This window comes from Petaurus breviceps, unplaced genomic scaffold (assembly GCF_028583685.1).
Source record: "Petaurus breviceps papuanus isolate PSGF00001 unplaced genomic scaffold, PetGlider_PUasm1.0 91023, whole genome shotgun sequence".
Lineage (NCBI taxonomy): Eukaryota > Metazoa > Chordata > Mammalia > Diprotodontia > Petauridae > Petaurus > Petaurus breviceps.
This window is the reverse complement of record NW_027187398.1, coordinates 3178708-3199511: the sequence shown is the minus strand read 5'-3', so window position 1 is coordinate 3199511 and position 20804 is coordinate 3178708. Positions and strand designations below refer to the sequence as shown.

General features: G+C 36.0%; 1 protein-coding gene across 15 annotated transcripts in view; it reads left to right on the top strand.

The window, feature by feature from the left end:
- Nucleotides 1-20804, top strand: part of BCAS3 (BCAS3 microtubule associated cell migration factor) — a 795613-nt gene that overhangs the window by 263297 nt on the left and 511512 nt on the right. For all 15 annotated transcript variants that reach the window (XM_069077894.1, XM_069077893.1, XM_069077887.1 and 12 more), the window contains one exon: nt 13597-13730. In XM_069077894.1, the coding sequence (XP_068933995.1) occupies nt 13597-13730 (134 nt within the window). The remainder of the gene's footprint in view (nt 1-13596; nt 13731-20804) is intronic.

Here is a 20804-nt window from a genome sequence, read left to right as displayed (position 1 = left end):
GTGTATTTTCAGACTCAACATTATGCCAGGGTCTTGCTTAATTAATTTTCACTCCTGAGTCCAAGAACTGGAAATAAAATTCCCCCAAAATTTGCCGTCAAATCGAAGTATATGATTGGCTCTTTTCTTTTTTTTGCTCTTTGGAGGTAGGAGGGGAGGGCAATTGGGGTTAAGTAACTTGCCCAAGGTCACATGGCTAGTTTTTTGTGTTGTATCTGAGCCTGAATTTGAACTCAGGTCCTCCTGACTCCAGGGCCGGTGTTCTATTCACTGTGCCACCTGGCTGCCCCGATTGGCTCTCTTCAAGTCAACAGACATCTACTAAATGCCAAACATCTCACTAAGTTAGAGAATTTCAGGAATGGGAGACAGCCAGTTAAATGAAACAGAGTCTGGAGATCGAGTGTTGTGTGAGAGTAGCAGCCAGGAGGCCAGTTTCACAAGATTGCAGAGTATACTGAGAGGATTAAATTGAAAGAAGATTGAAGAAATAGGAAGGGACCAGTTTATGGACTGCTTTAAAATTGACAGGACTCAGCCATCTATTGGATAAAAGTATAGAAGAGAGTGATGAATAAGGCAAAAAAGTAAAATTGACAGTACTTGACAACAGATTAAGTAGGGGCATGAGAGAGATTGAGAAATTGTGGATGACACTAATTTTGAGCCTGGATATCTGGGAGGACGGTGGTACTGAAATCCCACCTTTCGCTGCAAGCCTTTTCCAAGCCTTTTTTTTTTTGAGGGGTGAAGGCAAGGCATTTAGTGTTAAGTGACTTACCCAAGGTCACACAGCTAGTAAGTGTGTCAAGTGTCTGAAGTCGGATTTGAAGCATAAGGATAGAGAAGAAGGCAATTAGATTTGGTTATTATAATGTCTTTGAAATAAAGTGCAGGTGTGCGTATGGAGTTGCTTTTTTCTGGTGTATGCTTGTATTTTTTTTTTTTGTTGTTGTTGTTGAGATTTCATTCTGATTCTCTTTTTTAAAAGTCTGGTTTGCTTTTGTTCCCAATCCCCCCAGTTATTTATTTATTTATTCATTTTTAGTTTTCAGCATTTAGAGCTCAAAATCTTATAAAAGTGAATTTAGGACTCAAAATCTTTCATTCTGATTCTTTAAAGGAGCTGATGCATTTAGTAGCCATGATTGCAAGTGTTGACAAGATAAAAATTCACATTACAGAATAATTCAGCCCTGAATTATTGAATGCTGAGCATAGTGACTCTCTTTGTTGTAACAAGACTGTCACTTGCTTGGTTCTGTCTTTGCCATTGGCAAACAGATATGTATGAGACTGGGCAGGAAAAAAGAGGAAATGAATGCCTTTTCCTATGGAGATGTGTCTCCTTGATTAGTTAACAGATGTTTTTATTAGATTTTTGTAAGTAAAATTTTCTCATTAGTTGTAAATTTAGATTATATTATAATGAGATACCTGCAGAGGTCCAGAAGCTTTTTAGAAGTGTTCATAAAGGCCAATAATGTGGTTAACTTTTTATTTAATTGGTGAATATATATCCTTTCCAGTGAAACTTTAGGTTTATGTTTGCCATATGTTTAGACTTCTACAATTATAGTTTTACAAATAAGTGAAATAGTGCATATTGACTTTAAAAGAACAAAAATATAGCAGAAGGGCAATTGTTATTTGTCCTTTTGATTGAATATTGTCTTAACAATGTGTTTATAAAATTTCCATTTTTTTATTTTTAAATTTATTTATTCATAAACTCATTAGCTTCCAATTGCTCCAATATAATTTTGAAGGAGTTATTCTCTTCAGTGAGTTTTTGAAATTCCTTTTCCATCTGGAAAATTAGACTTTTTAAGGCATTCTTCTCCTCATTGGCTTTTTGGGCTTCTTTTTGCCAATTGAGTTAGTCTATTTTTTAAGGTGTAATTTTCTTCAGTTTTTTTGGGGGGTCTTCTTTAGCAGGCTATTCACTTGCTTTTCATGATTTTCTTGTATCATTCTCATTTCTCTTCCCAGTTTTCCTCCACTTCTTTTACTTGATTTTCAAAATCCTTCAAGCTCCTCCATGGCCTGTAACCAATTCATATTTTTCTTGGAGGCTTTTGATGCAGAGTTCTGACTTTGCTGTCTTCCTCCCACTCCATGCCTTGATCCTTTCTGTCCCCCAAAAAGGACTCTATCATTTTGTGCTTCCGTTCCTTACTCATATTGATAGCCAATTACTTGACTTTTTAACTCTTTGCCATGGCAGAACTCTGCTTCTAAAATGGAGAGAGCTATGTCCCAAAGCACCAGGGTTTTTGCAGCTGCCAGAGCTATTAGATGGGTGCCCTCTCTACAGCCCCCACACGCCATGTCTCACTGGTCATACACCCTAGGACCACCACCCAAGACCATGATCTGGATCCAAACAGGTCAAAGCAAGAGCTATTACCCTCTGAATGGTCTCTTGGTCCCCCTACAATATGCAGGCCAGGAGCTCTGGAAGCAGCCATGTGGCAGTGGCTACAGCCACAATCCTCCTCTGCTTCTCACTCCGGGGGTAGCAGCCAGACCATGCTCCCCCAGTTTTTTTTCTTTTTTTAAAAGTAATGGGGGTTAAGTAACTTGCTCAAGGTTACACGGCCAGTTATTTCTGGGTGTGGTGCTGAGTATCTGAGCCCAGATTTGGTCTAGGTCATCCCGACACTGGAACCGGTGCTCTTACTCGCTGAGCCACCTGGCTGCGCCTAAGCAATTGGGATTAAGTAACTTGCTCAAGGTTACACGGCCAGGTGTTTCTGGGTGTGTGCTAAGTGTCTGAGCCTGGGATTCTATCTCCAGGTCATCCCAACACTGGAGCCGCTGCTCTTTCTTCCTGTGCTACCTGGCCACCCTGCTCTCCCAGTTTTAACAAAGTTCCACACTGACCTTTTACTTTGTCTTTGGCATTTGTGGTTTGAAAAGTCTGGAAACCACTACAGGTGCTGGTGATCCACTCTCCCAAAGTCAGCTCCAGCCAGGGCTGGTCGAACTGCCCTGGGACTAAAACCATGACTCAGTGGGGATTGCTCTTAGCTCCCAGTGTGCTGTGATGGACCCTTCCTGTTGGCCTGCCAGGCTTCCTTCAGCGGGAGATTTGTTTCTTTCTCTTACTTTGTAGCTCTAAAGTTTATTTAGAGTCATTCTTCACATGTATTGGAGGAGGTGGAAGCTGGAGCCATGTGGAAGTCCTGTTTCTACTCCGTCATCTTGGCTCCACCCCCCCATTTCCATTTTTTTAAGTTAGAAAGAACCTCAAAATCCATTTAGTTCAACAAAAAGATGAAAATAAAAGTGAATAATGGTCACCCATCCTTTATGTGAATGTCACTTCTGTAAATCATGGTAATATTATTATTGTCCAGCTGGTGTCAAGTGATGAATTGTTCCCATTTGCTTTTTCCTTCCTAAGACTATTTTGTTTTTTGGGGGGTTTGGAAAAGGATGAATCCTTTTGATGTGATACAAAACCATCATCCTTTTGAGACAGTAGTGTCAAGAAAAGCACAACCTGAGAATTTGTTCATTAGTTTCAGATATTGGCTAGTTCCCAATGTTAACATATCCAATTTATCAAAAGTTGTACTTAAAAAACCTACCTGTTTCTCAGAGACATTCATGAAGAATAGCTAACAGAAATTATTTTAAAATTATTTTCAGGAATCACCAGATTATTATCGTAGTAGACTGAGAATTATTCACAATACTTTTTTTTTTTGGACAAAGGACTATAGTCATGGTATGGGACAAGAGCACTGAATTTGAAGTCAGACTACCTCTCAAAATTTTAGAAATTTACTCACCCTCTCTTACCCTCTGCTCTCTTGTGTGTAAAATGAGGGGTTTAGATTAGATTCTTTCTAAGCTTTATCTAGTTCTGTTCTGAGATAGAAATTAAATTTTGCATGTTGTGTCTTACACATACAGCATATGAAAATGTGCTTTTTTTTTGGAGGGCAATTGGGGTTAAATGACTTGCCCAAGGTCACATGGCTAGTTTTTGTGTTAAGTGTCTGAGGCTGGATTTGAACTCAGGTCCTCCTGACTCCAGGGCCAGTGCTCTATTCACTGTGCCACCTAGCCGCCCCTGAAAATCTGCTTTTATATAACATATATTTAATACATGTTTGTAGAAGGTTTTGATGTTTTAATCTGTTTCACCTAATCAGTCACTAAATTACTAAACCCAATTTTATAATAATTTTACATCCAACCATTCATTTGCGATCATCACTGGTAAAACTCTAGGCCAAATCTTTATCATTAATGTTCCCTGGACACTAGTCTGATTCTTCTGCATTATCTCCTGATTAACTTTCTCTTTACTCCTACTACTTTAATTCCTACTTTATAGTCATGTCCTCTTAAATGCCTTAAAACTTGCTGTCATCATAGCTATCTTGCTAAAATCTGTAATGGTTTCATCATTACTTATGATTATAGCATTCAAATTCCTTTGATTTGCATTTGAAGTTCTGTGTTTTTTATTTTAACCAGTATGAACCCAGTCTTTTTTTTTTTCCTTTTTGGAGGGGGGAAGATAGGGCAGTTGGGGTTAAGTGACTTGCCCAGGGTCACACGGCTAGTTTTTTTTTGTTAAGTGTCAGAGGCCAGATTTGAATTCAAGTCCTCCTGACTCCAGGGCCGGTGCTCTATTCACTGTGCCATCTAGATGCCCTGAAGCCAGTCTTTCTTAACATTTTGTCTCCTATAACTTCCCATTATGACTCTTCTGCTTCAAGGAGATGTTGATCTTCAGTTTACTATCTTCTGAATAGGCCTTGCCCATTACTGCTTCTATGTTCTTTGCCTATACTATTTTCCTTTCTGGAATGTCCTCCTCATCCTTTCTACTTACCTATATATCCTTCAAAGCCCACCTCAGATCCTACCTTCATCATGATATCTAAGTCAACCATATTTTTTCACTTTTTAGATTTTCTGCCATGGGAAGAACCTCATAGATCATTGGGTCATTCCTCTATCTACAACTTGAATCCCCTCTGCAACTTGTTAATACTGTTGATCATCTAGCATCTTCTTGAATATCTTCAGTAACAAGGATTTAGTTAGTTCCTCCTAGTTTATCTTAAAACTCTAAGTTGTTAGGAATTTCTTCCACATGTTACTTTTAATTTTTGCCACCCTCTGATATGCTCCTTTACTTTTGGTTTTGCCTCCTAGATCTAAGTAGAATACATCTAAACTCTCCATCCCTTCAAATGATCGATGAAACAACCATGTCTCTATTCTCTTCTTTTCTCTGCATCAATCATCCTGAATCTTTCCACTGATTCTTCTATGCCATGATTTCCATTTATCTGAATTTCCTGGTCTGTGTCCTAGTTTATATACCACTTTGTTCATGTACTTTCTAATATTGTTAGGCTTACCAAATTGTATGCAAATTTTGTCCCCTTTTTATGTCTCTGCACCTTATAGTCTCAGTGATGTTATAAACTCCCTGAAAACAGAGACCATGTCTTGTATTTTTTGTTGGCATCATAGTCCACAATATCTTGTACAAAGTAGACACTCAATGAATTTTTGTCTATAGTAGAAGAGTACAGGACTAGGAGGCCTGTTGTGTGCTCTTGTATGAGTTATTTAATCTTTTTTTGCCTAAACTGATATGAAAGGATTCTTTTTAACTAATGAGATTTTAGTTTTCTTCTAGCTTTTAATATATGAATCTATAGTGGATTGATTATGAAATTCTTTGGTCTTATATTTTCACTGCTTTCCTATTGTTTTCTCTGCTCACAGGATTATTAATTTAGAGCTAGAAAGACCCACAGGTGCATCGAGGCCAAACCTTTTATTTAATAAATGAGGAAACTGAGGCCAAGGAGGTAAAACGATTAGCTCAAAGTCATGCAGATAGCTGTTGTTATTTAAACTTGGGTCCTCTGATTCCATATCTGTTGTTTTTTTTCCCCACCATATCATACTTCCCAAATTTTACATTATTTCTACCTCTCTGTACTTTCCTGTGGTTTATTAGAAAGTCACTTGTCCCTAAGTAGTTTTTATGAGACTAAGTCTCACTAGAGTCATCAAGTGTCTTTTGTTGCTATTATCCCACATCATGCTTTATTATTAACTACAGTTACTTATAGTTGACTTTAAGCTTCCTATCCAAGAACAAATAATGGAGATTGGCATAGATGTGGCCCAAACATAATGGGTTTATTCAGTTTTCAGATGGGACAGAAGAACAGATAAATTTTATCCTTTATCACTTTAGCCATATTTATTCTACTTTCAGGGTGTTTGTCAGGGTTTGACCTTGATTAAGATGAAATAGCATCTGTCCATTAGGGAATTATCAGAATATTCAATGATGTTTTGCTGCATGAAACCCAAGTGATGGTATTAACTTATAGCATTTCTTTGTCCTATGTCAATTTTTAAATATTCAAATTTGATTTGACAGCTATATTAATCAGACTTTTTTGTCACATCAATCTGTTATGACTTTGTAGTCTCAGGGATTTAAGTCTTTTTTCAAGTCCTAGAGTTTCATTTCTATGATTTGTATATAAACAAAAAAAGGTAACCTTTTATAGATCATTTAAAAATTATCCTTTATGTAATTATATTGTTGGAAACATTTGGCTTGACTATGTATTTTTATAAGTGTGTACATGTATATACACATGCATTTCTTTATCCAAGTTACTTTGGAGGCACTGTGGTAGGAGAACAGATTTGTATTACATTCAAAATCTTATTTTTGAAAGGAAATTTTCTGTTGCCACCTTAAACCAGAGATTATATGACTTGCATCTCACTTCTGTGTGTGTAATGAACAAATGTACAATTAGGTAGGTGTTATAAATAGGATGTGGTAGAAAGGCTTAACTTACTCAAGTTCCCTAAATTTTATAGCAAATGCCCAACAGAGATTTGCTACTCTTTAATTTTGACTTTGGGGCTAACCAGCTGACGCCTGATTGTAAAGACTTATGTTCCTACAAGGTTGAAAAAGCCTTAGTGTTTCATCTCCACCTCCCTTGTATTTTGGAGAACACTGTGTACCATGAGAAATTTCATTCCCACCCTTTTGTTCTATTCTAATCTATCAAACTGAGGCGGAGAGGGAGAGAGAGAGAGAGAGAGAGAGAGAGAGGAAGCTCCTAGATAAACATACAGCAGCGCCTAAACTCCTAATCACTCAAGGTTTCCGCTTCCAGGCCCTATAATTAGAAGTCCTTCTTTTCCTTGTATTCCCAGTTGACGCAAATGCTTTTTGTGGCTTGGCACCTCATTTGGGGCGTGGGTTTAGTTTATGGCCAGGCCAGAGTCTGGTTTAGTCTTCTGATACTGCAGAAATAGCTCTCAAGCCGCAGTTTACATCCCTACTACTTTTTCCTTTTATGTATATGCTCTGTGTATTTTTTAAGTCTTTTTCCTGAAAGAAGCTTATTGTTTCCCCCAGCAGAGTGCGTGAAAAAGAGGAAGTTATAAATTAAAAGAAAGCATATGTATTCTTGGGCCTACATGAAGTTTAAGCCATTTCTTTTTGGAACTGTTCTGGGAAAGATTTAACTAACGTCCTCTGGGGATAAGCACTATCCGTAATTAAGTCTTGATATACCTTTCATTTAATGGAAAAGCAAATCAAAACTTGAAATCAGATTCATGGAAGATAATACTTATGTTGTCCCACAAGTTCTTGCTGGACTATGCATTTGTAAGAATTGGTTTATTAATGCCAGATTGAAAAACAAGCAGGAGAAACCTGAAGCTATTCCTTTTTCATCTGTGATTATACATATGTAAAATGTACAACAAGGAAATATTATTTTAGTCTTGATAAAGCACTAGTGTGGATCTTCCTCTCAGTTGAATGCTAATTGTGATGGAGATTGATATAGCTTGAAAAGAATCCCAGTCAGGGTCATCTGTAGCTGATGAATTTTCGCAGAGGAAAACATAGAAATGATTCACTTTCAGTTGGTTCTCTTGTTGGTATCATATTTGCACTGCAGTTTTTTAAAAGTACAGAAAATACTTTTGTAGAGAGACGATGAGAAACTGAACAGTTGAGTTGTAACCATTAAAACTTTTTATTCAGCTAAAAGTAGAAGAGGAAGTTGAAACATTGCTTTCAAAAAGGGAAGAGACTGATATGGCAAACTTCACACACATGAATGACATTAAAGACAGGAGAAAGGTGTTCTTTAGCATGGAATCGTAGTTGGGGATAGCTGAGGAGGCAGCACATTAGGAGCACTTGGATAAGCATGTGCTTTTAGATAAAAATTCAAAGAAAGACATGCAGGGAAAGTTTTCTTTCCCTAAAATACAATCTGCTGGACCCAGACTGGAGTGATACAGTTCATCTAATGAGGTGCCTTGGCTTCAGAACGGTGACACAAAGCAGGATCCTGGATTAGCCATGCAAACAGCCAGATCAGATAGAGCTCATCTTTCTATTTTAATGCCAACTCCTGTCTTCCCGCAAATGCTGTATAATCTTTCACCCCTTTTCTTTTTCAACAAGGAAGTTATTTTAAAAATTAAAGGGTGAGCAAAGAAGGAAAACATGATCAATGTGGAACAGAAAAGCATGTGGATCAGATTAAAGTCCCAGATATGTGGGCCCATATCAATGCATATTTTAACAAGGCAGATACTGTGTACATCTGACCTAATAACTGCACACCTTAGAATCATGATGTTTTAAAATGGTTAATTTGGAGCTCTGCCTTGCAGGTTTTCAAATCCTAGCAACTATTATGGTTTGATAACTGTACAGTGAAGATACCTTTAAGCTATATTTTCCTGTGATACTATGTGGTTATTTCTAAGATACAAAACATCAAGGGTTTCAGACAGTACAGAAGTACCTGGGCTTTGCTTTGTTCTCACTGGAGCCTTGAAAGTTTAAGCATTTACCTTCAAGAATGAACTTTGTAAATCTCATTTTCATTGACTTTGTTTATGCTGTCATCCACTCTCCAGTATGTCTGATAATATACTGTGTATGTAACATAACTGATAATGAAGAGAAATGAATACTACAAAAATATGAAATACATGAATCAACTAAAGGAGATTCATTTGTATATGAATAATTTGACTTTTCTAAGTCTTTAAACTCAGATTAATAGTTTATTTTATTGTTCGTTTCCCACCCTCCCCAGGCCTCTTTTTCCCCCAAAGAATTACACAGAACAAGGATTCTTACCAAGTAGCAACCTTCCAGGTTTTTTTGGATTTTTTTTTGTTGTTAATAGTATTTTATTTTTTCCCCAGTTACATGAAAATAATATTTTTAGCATTCATTTTTATAAGATTTTGCATTCTAAATTTTTCTTCCTCCCTCCCTTTCCTCTTCTCTTCTGAAAATGGTAGGCAGTTTGATATAGTTTATACATGTGCTATATGTAAGAAATATTTCAATATTATTCACAGTTGGGAAAGAAGAAACAGATTAAAAAAACACAAGAAAGAATAAATAAGTGAAAAAAATATCTGGCATTGGGAAACTGCATCCCAAGGGAGACATGATTATTGAGTTGGTTTTTAAATTTTTTTATTTTTTATTTATATTTATTTATTATTTATATTGTTCTCTAAAAGCAAAATGGAGTACTTCAATCTGCATACAGAGTCCATTTATTCTTTATTTGTATTTAGACAGCTTTTTCCTTTGTGAGTTCTTTGTACTTTTCATGGATCATTGTGTTGCTGAGAAGAGCTCAGTCATTCATAGTTGATCATCACACAATATGATATTCTTTACAATATTTTTTCCTGGTTCTACTCATTTCACTTTGCATCAGTCCATTCAAGTCTTTCCAGGATTTTCTGAAATCTCCCTGTCCATTTCTTATTGCACAATAGCATTCCATTACATTTGTATACCACAGCCTGTTCAATCGTTCCCCAATTGATGGGCATTCCCTCAATTTCCAATATTTTGCCACCATGAAAAGGGCTGCTATGAACATTTTTGTACATGTAGGTCCTTTCCCCTTTTTTATGATCTCTTTGGGATATAGGCCTAGTAATGTCATGACTGTATCAAAGGATTATGCACAGTTTGGTTGCCGTTCGGGCACAGTTCCAAATTATTCTCCAGAATGTTTGGCTCAGTTCACAACTCTACCAAGAGTGCATCAGTGTCCTGATTTTCCCACATCCTCTCCAACATTTATCATTTTCCTTTTTTGTCATGTTAGCCCATTTGAGGTATGAGGTGATATCTCAGAGTTGTTTTAGTTTACATTTTTCCAATCAAAAGTGATTAAGAGCACTTCTTCCTATGCTTATAGATAGCTGTGATTTCTTCATCTGAAAACAGCCTGTTCATATCTTTTGATCATTTAGCAATTGGGGAATGGCTTGTATTCCTATAAATTTGACTCAGTTCTCTATATATTTGAAAAATAAGGCCTTTGTCAGAGACCTTTGCTGTAAAGATTGTTTTCCATATTTCTGCTTCCTTTCTAATCTTGGTTGTGTTGGTTTTGTTTGTACAAAACTTTTTAATTTAATATAATCAAGATTATTTTACATTTTGTAATACTTCTTATATCTTTTTTTGGTTATGAATTCTTCTCCCCCCCTACTCCCCAGATCTGACCAGCAGACTATTCCTTTCTCTTCTAATTTGCTTATGGTATTGCCTGTTATGTGTAAATCATGCACAAATTGGTATACGGTGTGAGGTGTTGGTCTGTAACTAGTTTGTGTCCTATAGTTTTCCAGTTTTCCCAGCAATTTTTGTCAAATGGTGAGTTCTTATCCCAAAAGCTGTGATCTTTGGGATAAGACTAGGTTAGTAGTAGTCACTGACTATTGTGTCTTGTGTACCTAATTTATTTCACTGATCACTATTTCATAGCCAGTATCAGATAGTTTTGATGATAATTGCTATATAATATAGTTTGAAATCTGGTATTGCTAAGCCACCTTCCTTTGTATTTTTTCCCTGTTAATGGCCTTGATATTCTTGACCTTTTTTTCTTCCAGATGAATTTTATTATTTTTTCTAGCTCTATAAAATAATTTTTAGGTAATTTGATCGTATGATGCTGAAAAAGGAAATTAGTTTAGGCAGAATTGTTATTTTTTAAATTTTATTAGCTTAGTCTACACATGAGCAATTGATATTTTTCCAGTTGTTTAGATCTGACTTTGTGTGAAAAATGTTTTGTGATTTTGTTTATATAGTTCCTGGGTTTGTATTGGCAGGTACCATATATAGTTTGCAGTTATTTTAAATGGAATTTCTCTTTTTATCTCTTGCCAGTGGGCTTTATGGGTCATGTAAAGAAATTCTGATGATTGTTGTATATCCTGTGATTTTGCTAATGTTGCTAATTAATTCATGTAAATTTTTGGTTGTTGTTCTAGGCTTCTCTAAGTGTACTATCCTAGCATCTGAAAGAGTGATAGTTTTGTTTCCTCATTGCCTTTTTCTAATTCCTTCAGTTACTGCTTCTCATTTTAAGGAATACCCTTTTTATTCTTATGCTATCTAATGTTTTTAATAGGAATGGGTGCTATCTTTTGTCAGAAGCTTTTTTCAGTGTCTATTGAAACAATTATATGATTTCTGTTGATTTTATTGCTATTTTATTTATTTATATATATTATATGTAATATAAAATATATATTAATAGTTTTTAATATTAAACCAACCTGCATTCCTGGCATAAATCCTACCTGGTCATAGTATATAATCCTTGTGATATAGTGCTGTTATTGCCTTGCTAGTATTTTGTTCAGATCATCACATCGATATTCTATAGGGAAATTGGTCTATAATTTTTTTTCTCTGTTTTAGCTTTTCCTAATTTAGGTATCAGCACCACATTTGTGACATAAAAGGTGTTTGGTAGGACTGGAAGGGCTTTTTAATATATAAATTTTGTAGTCTCCCACTTCTAAGAAGTAATCTGTATTAAAAATGTGTACTTTTTATGTATTTTGTGCACATAATTGGTTACCAAATAGTTGAAACCCTAGATAAATGACAAGAGAGTATAGCACCTAGATGCCCTCAGTATGTTTAAGTCATTAGGCAGTGGGAAACCCCATCCCAAGGGAGACATGATTATTGAGTTGGTATCAGTATTGTTATCTAAAAGCAAAATGGGGTACTTCAAAACCTAATGGATTGCTACTCACTAGAGTTCTTCAAGTAAAAGTGTCTTGACCCTTGTCAGGAAGGTTGGAGAGATTGTATTTTATGCTTTCATTTTCTTTACTTTCAGTTTTTGAAAGGTCTATTGTGTCTCTAGTCTGAATGATTTGAATTAAGTGACTGTCAGGGTCTTCTGTTCTGAGATTCCATGATTCAATGCACTTTTCACTTCCCTCCTCCCTATTTCCCACTCCTATCCAACTGAAGTTCTTAAGTCATTTAAAAGAAACTTCCAAGCTCTGACATTGAAAACTACAGCCATGTCTGTGCCTTCTAATGTACCCTTTTAACAACTGCTCAGATAACCTGGTTTCCCCTTTAAGCTTTTTTAAACACCCTAGTGTGCCGTAAGTGAGATAATTTGTGACATTACTTTGATAAGCAAGGTAATATTGATTTGCTGTAAATAAGAATGACTGTCAAATCAAGAATGATTGTATTTTCTACAGTCTTCTCAAGTTCAGCCATAAAGGCAGACTTTATAGAAGCAAAGTGCTCCCTTCTTGTATAAACAATTGGAGAGCTGACCTAAAGAGACCTTCTCATAAATGTTCTGAAAACTGATTATAGATTGACATAGAAAAGGGGAGGGATGGGGAGAGAAGTAAAACATTTTCTAGGAGTCTACATATTTTTGAGCTCTATGTCCCATTTTGGCTTCATACACTGTAAACTAACTTCTTTTAAATTCACACTTTGAATTGGCTAATCCCTGAGGTTACACCTGATTTATGATAGCAGGTCTTGCCTTCCTGAAAACCAGGCCTTCTGAGCCTCTGTAAGAAGATGCTATTGAGAAGATGACTTTGGATTAGTTGATTTTCTTAGTCACTTCATTCAGCCATAAACACTTTCTGTACTGTGCATTCATGGGACCTAACTACAACTCTATGGAGTTGGGAATGAGTTTAAGATGGTATTTCAGAGAGCAAAATAACACGTCTACCATAGTTGGTCTAAGCTATGAGGGTTTCTGTCCATATCATTTTGCTGCCCCTAAAATTCTTTTGCCATTCAAAATAATAACCCTTTTATCAATCCATTTTTATCCTTTTAATTTCTTTCCATTTTGTTTTACCTTTATTCATTACTACTATTTTCATATTGCTTTCCCATCACTTCAGAACATATACTTTTCCTGAAACAGCTTTTTAAGGTTCATAACCCTCTAGGGAAGATATTTCTTCTCTACAAGATTTTATTACTGGTTCTTGTTAAGTATTTGCCATAGTTTCTGCCAGTTATTATTGACGAATATAGCATGTAGATGTTGAGCACCCGTAAAAAGTTTTCAATATATGTTTTCAGTATATGTCCTGGAAAATTTCTACCCCTGACAAGATTAAATTCTTCATAAAGAAGGGTTACTTGTTTAAAAAAGGAAGTATCTCTATGGACAAGACCTTATGTTTTCCCCCTTGACTTTTGTATTCCAGGTATGCTTCTTGTCACAACAGATACCCTTGGTCATGATTTTCATGTCTTCCAAATCCTGACTCATCCGTGGTCCTCATCCCAGAGTGCTGTCCATCATTTATACACCCTTCATAGGGGAGAGACTGAAGCCAAAGTAAGATATATCTTTGTTCTTAATGTAATATTCCTGGTTTTCCTCCATGCTGTCAGTTATATCATAGTGGAGTTAAATGTGAATTTCAGGAAGGAAATGATATCTTTTGTGATGGAGCTATGTTTTCTGGAGAAAAGTTTTGCACAATCACAGTGAGGTATTATCTTTGTTCATACGTTACATTGCTACCAGAGAACTCCAAATCTACGGTTTTGCTAAACTTTTCTCCTTCAAGTTTCTTCACTTTTATTTTTTATTTTATTTTTTGCTTTTTGGAGGGCATTTGGGGTTAAGTGACTTGCCCAAGGTCACATGGCTAGTTTTTGTGTCAAGTGTCTGAGGCCAGATTTGAACTCAGGTCCTCCTGACTCCAGGGCCGGTGCTTTATTCACTGCGTCACCTAGCAGCCCTTAAGTTTCTTCACTTTTAAAAGAGTGTCAGAGCCTTATCCAAAATCCAGTCCTTTTTGTTTCATAGCAGTATCTAAGGCAAAAATGTGTTTAAGAAAAAAATGAAAAAACTATACCTGAGAATATGTTACCCTCTTTTGGAGAACATTCTCAAATGTTAAAGGGAACTATGACATGTGAAATTATTAAAGACATTTAGAATTACCATGAAAAATGATTGTCTTTTTACTCTGAGTAGTAAAGTCAGAAGTCTTGCCCTCAGCTAAGACTCTCTGATCTCAACATTATAGCGAACCCTAACACAAACTTTCTGAATTTCAAATAAAGTATGTTAAATGGGAATCTTTATGGAACTCTCCTCATATTTCCCCCTTGCTTTTCCTTTCTTGCTGTCATAGTTCAGAAAGATCTATTGATACAATAGCTACAGATGTGTAGTGTGGCTTGGAGGTTTTCCCTCAGTTCACTTTTTTGATTCTGTTAGATGAATTGGGAAATCTCAGCTTTTGGCATTCAACATGTTTCCCAAACTATCACCATTGAGCATTTTATCCAAACCAGCTGTTCTGGGGAGAGCAAGAAACTAGAGAGTGGAATTCCAACCACTACAAACATAACTTTTAACTTAATTTCTCCTAATGCTCTATCAGGTGAATTAATAACTATATTCACAATTTGCATCCACTAGAATTAAGCTCAGTAAACATTCATGGGTTCATGTACATGACTTTTCCTTTGTCTCACCAATTCAACTTTTTGCCTCTAAGGTAGGAATAGATAAATAGTTAGGTATCAAAACATGTCATTAAAGCTTATTAAGACAGAGATTATATCTTGTATTTCTTTTGCAATTGCATCTTCTCATAGTTCTGATGCTATTAATATTATAGCTGTTCAAAAATCAAGTTGCAATACTGTTTCCATGCCTTCTGTTTTGAACTCAAGTTATTTATATGTCAATTGGACAGTGATTGCTACTATTTTTGCATTCATATTAGGTGTAGCCAAAACATATAATATTATTAAGACTTCCCTCTCTAATTGCAGAGGAATTCATAATTCTTTACAGATTTTTATATAGGATATTGCTTTGTTCTACTGTGTCCAAAGAAGGATGACATTGTCATAAAGTACTTTGAGTCCATTTCAAGTGTCCGTTGAAGTTCTTGGGGATTTTTAGCCAGTATAGATGAAAGGAATCTTGGCAAATGTGATAGCTTTCCACAAGGATGAGTATGACAGACCTTGATTTGCCCCTCTGGGCTTCTTAGGCCAGAACCAGGAGCACTGGTCAAAGTTTCAAGGAGGCAAATTTAGCCTTGATTTCAGGAAAATCTTATCAACTAGAACTGTTGACAAGTATATTGGACTGCCTTAGAAAGAGTGGTTTACCTCTCCATGGAAGTTTTCAGTCAAAGACTGGATGTGATAAGGAGGATTCCTTTTGTCATCAGTTGTGTTCAATGACCACTGTCCTTCCTCCCATATCTGACAATCGGTGATGCCATGCATCAGTGAAACATTTCCTAATGACTTATTGTTTTTATGGACGTTGAAGGGATGGAAATTATATTAATTTTCCAAGTGGGACACTTGGTTATTAAGAGGTGATTCTCTTGTAATAAGTAGCATGTTTTAAATTAAGTTTGAAATGATAGGAACTAGACCTGTGATTTTGTTGATATGGACAATTCTAACTAGCACCATCTTTCTGACTGAGAGCCTCAGTTTATTGCCCAAAGCACTGAGAGATTAGGTGACTTCCTTAGAATCACAAAGCAAGGGGACAACAAGGTGGCACAATGAATAGAGCACAGGTCCTGGAGTCAGGAGGACCTGAGTTCAAATCCGGTCTCAGACACTTAACATTTACTGGCCAGTGACCTTGGGCAAGTCATTAATCCCAATTGCCCTGCCCTCCACCCTCCAAAAAAAAAAAAGGAGAAAAAAAAAGAATCACAAACCATCCTATGTCAGAGGCAGGGCTTGAAACAGGGCCTTTCTGACTGGAGGGATGGCAGTGCCATCAGTGCCTCTAATATTTTGGAATGGAGTAAAAATAAAAATTAAATGCAATATGCTTCTCACATTTTAGAACTTGACCTATTTACAAAACTTAAAAGAATGAGTAAATTCTCCTAAAATTTAGTAGTCTTCAATGAGCTCTCCTTTTTTTCTGAATTCCTGTAGCTTGTTTATCCTTCGTTTTCAAAGAGAACCAGTGACATTACAGATGATGTCTTGACTAGAGGGTGAATTAGATTTAAATGATACAGAGTTGCACAGTCATCAGTTCTTACTCTCTTTTCCTGAGTCATCTGAAATCCAATGGCAGGACAAAAGTCTTGGCATCTTTGATGTATGAGCAAGCTCTGAATGCTCCACAGAACCTGCTTCAGCCACCTTCATGATCTTTGGAACAAATTATTCTCATCTGCCTGTTCTGCTGGGAAAAGTCTTCACATGCTTGGGAGAGATATCCCCTAAATCACTGACAAGTTTGTGGCCTTTTAGTTTCCCTCAACCTGGCTTAGCTCATCTGCTGAGATGGTTTGCCAGACTGTGGCCACTGCACATGCTATGGCTTCTTGGAGCTGTAGATGAGAGTCGGGTGAAAGGTAGACACCAAAGATGGATGAACAGCCCTGAAAAGGGCTCAGCAAGCCCTCATCCCCAAAGTGTTTGTCCTTTTGAACACCAAAAATCCTATAGCACACATTATCTGTACCACATATCACACATTCTTTTACACTGTTATTTGTCTTTCTGTATGTATACCCTATCTCTTTAACTTGTTTGCAATGCTTTTGAATCCTGGCTAGCTGTCTGGATTCTCTGTTCCTATGTTTTGCATATCCTCTGTGTATCAGTGAATATAAAGTGGGAATACCAACTATGTTCCCATTTTACAGCTTAAAAAACCAAGGGTTTGAGCAGCTATGTAATTTGACCACTGAGTTAGGACTTTGTTACAGTCTCCTAACCACAAAATCTCAAAATACAAGTATCCTAACTTGGCCATCATGAAAATTATTTTTTCACAGCTTTCCTCATATAAATTCTTTTAGACTCAGGAAATTAATAAATTATATGTATCATGTATTTAGAAATATTTGCAGCACATGATCTACTTGCTTTTTTATTTCTTTACAATCAAGTTATTCTAGATTTAGCTGAAACTTTTGAGGGTTCTTTAATCAGGCTACAAAAAATCAAGTATGTGAATCTAATTATGTTGAATTAAGTTGTTTTGTGGTCTGTGACTTGGGATATCATATGCATCTGACAACAATTTTCCTTATAAAGCACATATGTAGTAAGAAAAATATTCCTTGTTTTCAGCAGTTAAGTCATATGTGGTAGAAACCTTATGGGTACTTTTAACATTATTGTAGTGTTATTCAGCTTCAATGAAGTGTCTCACTGAAAGCAAGGTTCTCTTTGAACATAAGATGCACAGCAGAATTATTCTTGAAAGAAATATATATCAGATAAATGTCTAACAATTAAACAATTTTTCTCCGAACAGTCCAGCCAAATGAAACACAATTAGTACCTTTAATTGCCAAAAGAGAAAAGAAAGAAATCCTGCTGGTTAGTAGGTTTACTAAATTGAAACCATTTGATAGTCACATGATTTCTTTTAGCTTTAAAGGAGTGCCCTGTAGTATGTTCACAGCTTTGTGGTGAGAAGTATACATGCATATTTTAACAAGCATGTTTCCAAGTCTCTCTTTTGTTTCACTCAAGTTTTGGAAACCAAAATCATTTGAGCCTAATTTTGCTAGATTGGTGATGTGAGAAGAAGGAATGACATTGGGATACTAAAGTTGGGGAAGGAGGAAGAGAAAGAGAGAGAGGGAGGGAGGTAGGGAATATTTTTTCTTTCATCTTTGTATAATTAGTCTCTAGCACAGGACATTGATCCAACAAGAAAATACAGTTTGTAGGACAGGATATATTTACTTGAAAGATCAGGATCAGTAGTGGGGTTGTTCAGTGTAAAAGAAATGTCATTGTGTATGGGAGTCTTTTTTTTTTTTAAAGCAATCGGGGTTAAGCAACTTGCTCAAGGTTACATGGCCACTTATTTTTGTGTGGGTGTTAAGTGAGTCTAGAACTGATCCCAGGTCTCCCGACTCTGGGGCTGGTGCTCTTACTCACTGCGCCACCTGGCTGCCCCTGTGTACGGGAGTCTTAAGAAATGGAGCTGAAAACTATGATAGGCCTCACTAGCACCTGCTAGAGGTACTAAGTGGCATAGTGAATAGAGTGCTGGGGCTGGAGTTAGAAAAACATGAGTTCAAATGTGGCCTTAGACACCTAAACTGTTTACCTCAGTTTGCTCAGTTTGTAAATGAGGAAAATAATAGCACCTGCTTCCCAAGGTAGTTTAGAGGATCAAATTAAGATATGTGTAAAGTGCAAAGCACGGTGCCTGGTACATAATAAGACCTTGATAAATGCTGATTTCCCTGATTCCTTACATTGAACAGCAGTTACAGTCTTTAAACAGAATTCTAAAATGTGACCTTCTGTAATATGGTAGGAGTTGGTTTGAAAAGATTTACTGCCAGATCTCTCTAGATATTAAATGAATGAATAAAGCATTTAAAGCACTTATTATGTACAAAGTACTGTGCTAAGGGATGGGGATACAAAGAGAAAAATAAGATAGTTTCTGCTCTTAAAGACCTCTTTTTTTTGTTTTTTTTTTGGAGGGCAGGGCAATTGGGGTTAAGTGACTTGCCCAAGGTCACATGGCTAGTAAGTGTTAAGTGTCTGAGGCCAGATTTGAAATCAGGTCCTCCTGACTCTAGGGTTGGTGCTCTATTCACTGCACCATCTAGCCACCCCAAGACCTCACATTTTAATGTGAGAGATAACACATGGAAGGTTGGAAGGTTTCAGCTGCAAGTTAGAAGGAAGAGTACCATGGTAGTAAGCAATTCTTAATGCCTTTTTCAATGTCATTTACATTGTTAGAATCATATCTTTCTCTTACCTTCCTTCTCCCTTTTGATATATGTAACTTATACACACATATAACACTTACAGGGACAATACAAACAAAATCAATGGTTCAATTTTTATTTTTGTTCTTAGATACTTAATTTCATATGTAACATCTTCAATTTGACAGGCTGCAGTGGCTCACTGGCAGCCCACCTTTATATATGAGTTTAGGGTTTAGGCACCATGGACAGAGTATTAATCTATATTTTTCTACATATACTTTAAAAAAAATAACAAATCTATGAAAAACCTGGGTTTGTGATAATATGTGCATACATACAGAATGTGCCAAAAGTCTTAAAGCAGATTTAAACCTTTAAACCTTAAATCTGTATTAAGATACCCTTAGTTTAACTTGCAGGTCAAAATTCACACAAGAATTCTAGAATTCACATTTTGAACAGCTAAGAATATGATTATATTTTATACATGGATGGTTTTGCTTTATAACTGTAAGAATACATACATGTGTATATGCACATATACACAGAGAGAGTAAGAGATGAGAGGAAAGGGAGAGAAAAGAGGAGGCAGAGGAATATGAGGGAGGTGAAGGAGAGAAATAGAGACATGACAGAGATAGAAAAAAAAAGAACAGTCAGGGATAAGATAAAGATAAGATAGAGAGATGCAGAGATAAAATGAGAAATACTGAGAGAATTCCACTGGTTGATTCATTGACAATGTTGGTTTAATTGGATTTGAATTTTTAAGCATAAATACAATTTTCTTAACTTTTTCTTCCCCTTCTTTATTTCTATAAGCTAGCCATTGCTGTGGTTCCTATTAATTATTGAACGACCAGGTGAACTTCCTTGAGGTAGCCCACACACTAAAATATTTCCTTATCTTTATCTTTATGCCACTCTAGATCTGGAGATCTTCATTAAAGGGCATGTGTAAATTGTGTTATGTCTACAAAGCCAGAATATATTTAGTGAACTCTTGTTGAATGCCATTATTCTTTGAACTGGTCTATCCGATATTTTAAATTTGGGGACAAATTATAGTCATATTTCATCAGGGAAAAATATATAAGGAAAAAACCCCAAAATACTTTTTTTAAGAAGTCAGTTTCCTAAGTGACATTAAACTTCTTGTGCACTTCTCTTGTGTAGTTCTTCAAGTGAAAGGGCATATTGTCTATTTCCCAATATTTTTGAAATTTAGATACCATAATATTATTTCTGTTATTGTTTTTTCTAACTCTATAAAATAATTTTTTGGTAGTTTGATTATTATGGCATGGTAAATTAATTTAGGTAGAATTGTCATTTTTATTATATTAGCTCAGCCTACCCTTTAGCCTCTGATATTTTGCCAGTTATTTAGATCTGACTTTATTTGTGTGAAAAGTTTTTGTAATTGTATTCATATAGTTCCTAGGTTTGTTTTGGCGGGTAGATTCTCAAATATTTTATAATGTCTATAGTAACTTTAAATAGAATTTCTCTTTCTATCTCTTGCTGTTGGGTTTTATTAGTTATATATAGAAATGCTAATGATTTGTGTGGGTTTAAGATAATACAATTTCTGTTACCTTTTCAGCCAATAGAGCCTTCAATTAGCTATTTATTATTGCTTAAAAAAATAACTCTTAGCAGAAGCAAATCTTAACAAAAACACGGGAGATTTTCAACAAATTAAG